The sequence below is a fragment of the Gopherus flavomarginatus genome, chromosome 12 (genome assembly GCF_025201925.1).
Source record: "Gopherus flavomarginatus isolate rGopFla2 chromosome 12, rGopFla2.mat.asm, whole genome shotgun sequence".
Lineage (NCBI taxonomy): Eukaryota > Metazoa > Chordata > Testudines > Testudinidae > Gopherus > Gopherus flavomarginatus.
In genome coordinates, this window is record NC_066628.1 from 3824747 (window position 1) to 3832622 (window position 7876).

The following is a 7876-nucleotide window of genomic DNA, read 5'->3' on the forward strand; positions in this document are numbered from 1 at the left end:
CACAAGAATAGATGGGTCTCTGTCACCCTGTGTCTGTTACTTTCTCTCTTTCCCCCCAGGGGTAGCACTGAAATTTCAATTTGATTCTCCGCGCTCCCCTACTGTCCCTTGGTGCCCTGATGGCTGGGTCGGGTACCTAGGGAAATGTTACTGTTTCTCAGAGACCGAAGGATACTGGGCTTTCAACCAGAGCAACTGCTCCTCCTTCCACGTCTCCCTGGCTGTGATTGACACCCTGCCTGAAAAGGTGAGATGCCTCCAGACGACAAAATGGGCCTGGAGCAGGGACCTGAACTTGGGTCTCTTCCCAGGTGTGTGCGCTAACCACCTCACTCGCTCTCAGCCCCAGCGACTGTTCAGACGTCCTATACAATGTGGAACAGCTTCAGCAGGAGAGAGTGAGAGGGACCCACCCAGAAATAACATCTTCCTTTTTCTGTTCTAAAAAGGCTTTCATGCTGCGCTATAAAGGCCTTTCTGAGCACTGGACTGGCCTGTGGAGGAAAGACGGCCAGCCCTGGAGATGGGTGAATGGTACAGAATTCAACAACCTGTGAGTCTTCTTTCTTTCTAAGTGTTGGGACGCAGGTGACTCGAATAAGCATTGAATTGGACCAGTCTAAGATTGGTTGGAAGACAAAACCACCGATAATCTTTTTCTGGCATTAAAAAGACTGGACACAGTATTTTGGAACTCATACTCATTGCTGGCTGATGTGTGCGGTGGGTGGAAGGCTGAACTGTTTAATGGGTCTGGCTTTGAGGGGACATTAGGTCTTCTGTATGTGGGCGTTTGTTTGCATTCTTGTAGCAGCATTATTGGCTGATGTCCCTCGTGTAACAGACCTGGCCCAAGAAACCTTTTATTAGTAGTATTATTGATGTTGGTATTATGGTAGCACCCAGAGGCCCCAGCTGAGATCAGGGCCCCATTGTGCCGGGTGCTGCACAGACACCCAGCAAGAGACAGTCCCTGCCCCAGCTTAGATCAGGGCCCCGTTGTGCTATGCGCTGCACAGATACACAATGGGAGACAGTCCTTACCCCAAAGAGTTCACAGTCTAACTAGACAAGACAGACCAAGGGTTGGGGGCAACAGAAGGTACAATCAGACTGAACAGTGTGATGGGCTGGAAACATCCTACCTATGGTCTGATCCCCATCCGGCCTGTCGTTTTGCCTGCATTAGGGACATACCAGTGCTAACCCCAGGGCTGCACACTCAACATGGGAAGACATCATGAAATGAACTGAATTTGCTATTAAAACAAATCACAAGGGGATGCTGGGCCCAGATGCAGCGGGGAGAGCAATGGCGAGTGGGGTCATTAAGGTCCCGTTGCTGCTTGCTTTCATCTGCTGCGCTACCCAGAATGCGGAGCCGGGACTCACAGCCCCGGTGCGCTTGTGTGGCAGGTTTGAAATCCGAGCCGACGGCAACTGTGCCTATCTGAATGACAAGGCCGTCGGCTCCTCTGTGGTGCCACATGCTGCAGAACTTGATCTGCTCCCAACGCGACGTGTACACGAAGGGCTAGGGAGAAACCGACGCTGCGGCGCACGGTGCCTGACATGCATAGGACTGGCCAGGCCAGGCCAGGCCAGGCTTCATTCAGCGGTAGCCCAGAATCTGGAACTCGCCAGCCAAACCTTTGTATATAAGTAGGTTTTTGTATTCTCTTTGGCACTTTGTGTAAATAAATGACCTCACTGCTGGGTCTATGGTTTTGTTCTGTCATCTTCCCTGCATTCGCTTCAGCGCCTCCTGGGTGCCAGCGGGGCTGTGTCCAGGTGGAAGGAAGAAAAGGGGATTTTCTAGCAGCTTTCCAACTCATTTGGTGGGGAGAGGAGTCAGAGTTGCCTGATCAACTGCAGAAGCAGCCAGCACCATGCAACCTTCCCCTCCTTACCTGGGGTGGAATCTGGAGCATGGGATGGTTCTGAATGGTGCTTAGCAACGGGCTTGGAGGTGGTTTAGGTGACAGGGGAGGGGTGGGAGGAGAAATAGATGTTAAAGATAGTGACTGTGGTAACGAGGGCTCTGTATTAAGTACCTTAGATTTAAAAAAAAAAAAAAAAAAAAAAAAAGAGAGAGAGAGATTACATTAGACCTTTAGGAAAAACTTTCTAACTGTCAGGTAATTAAGCACTGGAACAAATTACATAGGGAGATGATGGAGTTTCTATCATTGGAGGTTTTTAAGAGCAGGTGGGACAAACACCTGTCGGGGGTGGTCTAGATAATACTCATTCCTGCCAGGAGTGCACGGGACTGGACTAGATGATCTATCGAGGTCCCTTCCAGTCCTACATTTCTGTGATTCTCTCTCTGCCTCCATTTCCCCTTCCACCTCTACAGTAATGGTGATCACTTGCCTTTTGTAAAGCAACGAGATCTGCACAAGAAGGGTGCTACATGCTAAGGATGATGGTTATTGGGGGTTGTCACGGATCCACATGCCCAATGCTTTAGAACAGTCCCTGGGAGGACCCCTTCAGGGTGCCAGACCCCCTTAGGGTCTCACTCTGTCACAAAGGTAAGCCCTTTGGCTTCACCACCTCCTTGGACTGAACCTCAAAGTCTCCAGCCCCCCTGCTTCATGCTGTGGCTCCTTTCAACGAGGCCACCTGAGATGGGCCTCTGAGGGAGACTTGTACCCCCAAAAGGAGCCAGGCACCCCTCCTTCAGCGTCGGCCATGACTCCCAGCCAGTGTAGTAAAAGCAGGAGGGTTTATTAGCTGCCGGGAACACAGTGTAGAGAGTCCTTGGTTAACACAGAGAAAAGAAAGTTACAGCAATTTCCATTCTGGTTGACCCAGAGCCCCAGCCAAGGTGGTGTGTCCCCTCCTCGCTCCCACTCTGGCCTCTTTGGTCAAGATCTCAGACCAGGCCCATTCTGGATCCTTTGTTGTCCAGCTGCTCAAACACAGCTGGCTTCCTGCGGAGAGGTGGGCCATCCATGGTCATTCCTAGCTTGGTAGCAAATGTCCTGGGGGTTGGCTTTGCCATTGTCTTCATGGGCTTCCAACGACATGGGTCCCACACTCAAGACCAGCATCAGCACCCCTGCCTGAGAGTAACCAGCCCTTTTCTGGTGATGATGCAGCATACAGGGGAAACTGAGGCACACACAGGTATCATACAAAAATTTTACAGAAAATTCCCACTCTGTCACGGGTGAGCTGGACCTTTCTGAGGACTAAGAGTAGAGTGACCAGATAACAAGTGTGAAAACTCGGGAAAGGGGGTGGGGGGTAATAGGAGCCTATATAAGAAAAGGCCCCAAATAGTGGGACTGTCCCTATAAAATCAGGACATCTGGTCACCCTAACTAGGAGGAGCATGTGGCTTTCTCCCATCAGCTTTTTACTGAGTGACATTCGCTGGCCTTTGTTATGCAGGAGGTCAGAGTAGACAATCGGAATGGCCTTTCTATCTGGGAATCTGTTATTTCTAAGGATACCGCCCCCCTACCGTCACTGCTTAGATCATAACGGCTTCTTTCTGACAAATCCACTTAAATTCAGCGCTGCACATTTCCGAACGCAGCTGATTCCCCTTTATCACCCCACAGCTGTTTCTCACAGCTGGACCAGATACTGGAAACCTGTGGAACAAAGGGGGTGAGGAGGGGAGAAATAATCTGTGTTAGTGACTAGACCTCTCAAACAAAGGTCCAGAGAAGCATCTCTTTGTATTAAATCTAATGGCCTGCTCAGCTGTAGGTTTCCCATTAGCTCTGCGTTTTCCCCTGCAAGGCTATAAATGTCACAAAGCTCCCACTGCATCTGGTTTCCATGCGGCTGTTGGGGACTGAATTTACCACCACGTCTGGTCTCCATGTGGCTGTTGGGGACAGAACTCACCACTCTAGCCTAGAGGCACCAGTGAGAAAGCATGTGTTGGAAGAAAGGTTTCAGAGTAGCAGCCGTGTTAGTCTGTATCCGCAAAAAGAACAGGAGTACTTGTAAGTACGTTGTAAGGTCGACCTCCCCCCTAGCTGTAGCTAGGTTGATGGAAGAACCAGCCACTGCCTCTTGGAGAGGTGAACTACCTACAACAACAGAAAAACCCCTTCGGTCGATGTGTAGGAAGGGTCTACAGTTTGGTGCTGCAGCGTCACACCTGCTGCGCTGTAGCGTAGATGTTCCTAGAGGGAAAGTTGTTCCGTTGGGAATTTTTTCCCCCAGCTCTCTGTATTATGTGCGTTCTAGTAATGCTTAGAGGCCCCAACCAGTATCAGGACTCCATTGTGCTGGGCGTTTTATCTATACACTTAGCAGGAGGCAGTTTTTTCTCCAGAAGCCTGCAATCTAAATACACAAAACACCCAAAGAATAATTATTCCTTATGACAGCTGGGGAGTGGAGGCCTAAGAGAGTTTAAGTGACTTGGCCGAGGTCACACAGGGAGTCTGTTAGTAAATACAGATTGCCTGAGCCCCAGTTCAAGGCCAGCCTTTCTCTCCGACTCTGCAAACATCCACAGTTACTTAATTATAAGCTTTTCTCTAGACACATGAAATATTTAACAGCAAGAAACACTCACAGATTTTGGTTTAAGATGGAGCCATCCACCCAGGTCCATTTCTCCTCTGGGGATGTAACATTAAGCCCAATCCAAACGGGATATTTCCCTTGTGTGACGTTCTGTATGAACTCCTGTGGAGAATAGCAGGAGTGTGAATTTAGCCTGGGGGAAAAGCAATCGTTCCAAAGGACACAAGAGAACTTAATCCACAGTCTCCAAAGATGCTTTCAGTTGAACCCAAAACAAGCAAGGGAATTGTTTTTCCCTATAGAACTGGAATATAACACTTGTTAGGACGCTAACTGCTAGGTCTCAAAATTTAATTGCAAACAGGGAATCGTCACTGAGCGGATGTGTTTTCAATGGCGTCCCACAGGGACTGGTTCTTGGCCTTAACCTATTGAACATTTTTACCAAGGACCTGGAAGAAAAAATAAAATCATCATTGATAAAGTTTACAGCGGACACAACAATTGGGGGTGCAGTAAATAACGAAGAGGACAGGTTAGGGATACAGAGGGAGCTGGAAGGGCACAAGCCAACAATATGTGTTTTTAATATGGCTAAATGTATATAGCTAAGAACAAAGAATGCAGGATGGGGCCTCTACCCTGGGAAGCCGTGACGCTGAAAAAGATTTAGGGGTCATGGTGGATAATCAGCTGAACATGAGTTCCTAGTGGAACGCTGTGACCAAAAGAGCTAATGTGATCCTGGGATGCTTAAACAGGGGAATATTGAATGGAGCAGAGAGGTTATTTTACATCTCAGTTTGGCCCTGGTGTGACCACTGCTGGAATCCTGTGCCCAGTTCTAGTGCCCACAGTTCAGGAAGGATCTTGCTACATTGCAGAGGGGTCAGAGAAGAGCCATGAGAATGTTTAAAGGATTAGAAAACCTGCCTTAGAGTGATAGACTCATGGAGATCAATCTAGTTAGCTTAGCAAAGAGAAGGTTAAGGGATGACGTAATCATAGTCTGTAAGAACCTGCATGAGAAACAGATATTTAATAATGGGTTCTTCAATCTAGCAGACAAAGGTAGAACATGATCCAATGGCTGGAAGTTGAAGCTAGACAAACTCATACTGGAAATAAAGTGTAAATTTTTAAGAGTGAGGGTAATTAACCATTGGAACAATTTACCAAGGGTCGTCGTAGATTCTCAGTCACTGACAATTTTTCAACACAGATTCAAAACGAGGCATTTTTCACACGCCTGAGGAACATAGCTAGGTTGACCTAAGTTTTAGGCGTAGGTTGCACACTTTATTTTTCACATTACCATCTCATCCTGGTCCTGGATCACCGGGATGTGAGACCTCTTCCTTGGACAGTCATCACGGCTCCCATTCCAGTCCTTATTCCCTTTAGAGAACCAGTAGCACTTTCCTCTGTGTGACAGCCAGTCCATGGGACAGAGTTTGCACTCAGAGCCTCCACCTGGAGCAAAGGGACCCGGCATTAATGGGGCCAAAGACAAGTCATGGTTCAACACTTTCCATGCAGCGGGTTCAGGCACTTGACTGCAAGTCAGGTGATCTGGCTTCAGTTCCCAGCTCTGCCACACACGCTACTGTGTGACCTGGGAAAAAGTCATGGCAACCTGCTGTGCCTCAGTTTCCACATCTGTCATATAAGGATAGTACTACTTTGTTCATCTGTCTTGTAAGTTCTTTGGGGCGGGAACTCTCTCGCTGTGTGTCTGTGCAGCGCCTGACGCAATGGGGCCCTGATCTCAGCTGAGGCAGGGACTGTCGCTCACTGGGTGTGTGGCATGATGGGTTGAGACCTGATTTCCCTTCATGCCATGTCCCAGCACAGCCTCTGCCTTCTTTCTCACTCTGTTCTAGCCCATCTCTTCCCCTCCCACTCTCCTGTGATCCCCCCCCACTCCCCGTGGTACTGTATATACCGAGAGCTACCCTAACTGGCCATGAGGTGTCACTGCTGCTCCCCACAGTCCCATCTGAAAATGCTTGTGAACAGCACTCATGTGTGGTACCCAGTGCAGAGAAGCTCTGGAGGATGGGCGGGTGGTGGCACATGTGGGCCTAGTAGCAGGAAGGGACTGTTCTAGGAGGAGCTCTGACAGATGCACTAGACAGGTGGACAGCTCAGGCATGGAAGGAGCTGCGGTTACCTGCGCTGCTGTGTGTTTGCAGCTCGCACAGATTCTGTCTCAGATGAGTGAGGACGTCCTCTGGGCTGCTGCTGCCTTCTGCGCTGTTCAATCCTCTCTGCCCGGAATCTCTGTCCGCAGGGGAGTTTGAGGGTGTTCCTGTCTGGCCTTCATGAGAGCCGCACTGGAAAACTTCCCCACACAGCATCCGTGTGAATAGAGGTTAGAGAACTGCCGTGCATGTGTGTGTAATAAAGCACTGAATAATATGGATCCCAGTCAGTCACTTTGGAGAAAAAACTGAACTGTTAAAAATCCAGAGGCAAATTATATTCTGTTCCTATTTAAATACAAAGGTGAAACAGGTACATATCAGTGTTTACTTCCCCCTTTTCCTATTACATGTAGTAATCTCTTAGCGCTTTCACATTTCTCTCTCCTGCTTTTGTCTATTTCCAGCTGGCCCTGTAGTTCTTTTATTTTGAATGATTTTCCCTGGGCTCAGTTTGCCTCTGCCTCTTTCGTTTCTTTCTTTGGCATCAGCATCTTTGCTTTATGTTATCAGTAGAACGGGTCTGAAAAACCTGACGGAACAGTTTTCTGTGGGAAAATGCAGTTTCATCAAAATTGAAACATTTTGCAGGAATTTATCTGTTTCCATGAAATTTTTGATGAGGAAAAAAATCTAAAGGAATTGTTTTGACATTCTCATTTTGTTTCAAAATGTTTCAATACGGTAAAAAAAAATTGTTTTAACTTTATTGTTTTGTGTGAGTAATAATAGGGGGGAAATTAGACTGGGAGTGGATGAGTCATTACACTAACTAAAAACTATTTCCCCATACTAATTTTCATCTAATTTTCCCCCTACTGTTACTCACACCTTCTTGTCAACTGTTTGAAATAGGCCATCTTGATTATCACTACAAAAGTTTTTTTTCTCCTACTGATAATAGCCCACCTTAATCGATTGGTCTCGTTAGAGTTGGTATGGCAACCTCCATTTTTTCATGGTCTCTGTGTATATATATGTATATATTCTTACTGTATTTTCCACTCCATGCATCCGATGAAGTGGGCTTTAGCCCACAAAAGCTTATGCTCAAATAAATTTGTTAGTCTCTAAGGTGCCACAAGTACTCCTCGCTCTTTCTGCTAATTATGATTCTTTAAATGTCAACGTCGTTAGCTATCACTGTGCAAGATCACATGTGAGAAAGGAGA

At 47.5% G+C, this 7876-nt stretch overlaps 1 protein-coding gene across 1 annotated transcript; it reads right to left on the reverse strand.

The window, feature by feature from the left end:
• Positions 1-3246: 3246 nt before the first annotated feature.
• Positions 3247-6750, reverse strand: LOC127032348 (killer cell lectin-like receptor subfamily F member 1). Its single transcript, XM_050919564.1, has 4 exons — positions 6674-6750; positions 5816-5973; positions 4550-4662; positions 3247-3608 (listed from the first exon to the last, which is right to left on the reverse strand). The coding sequence occupies exons 2-4, from the start codon at positions 5942-5944 to the stop codon at positions 3485-3487; spliced, it is 366 nt and encodes a 121-aa protein (XP_050775521.1). The 5' UTR covers positions 5945-5973; positions 6674-6750; the 3' UTR covers positions 3247-3484.
• Between the last annotated feature and the right edge of the window lie 1126 nt (positions 6751-7876).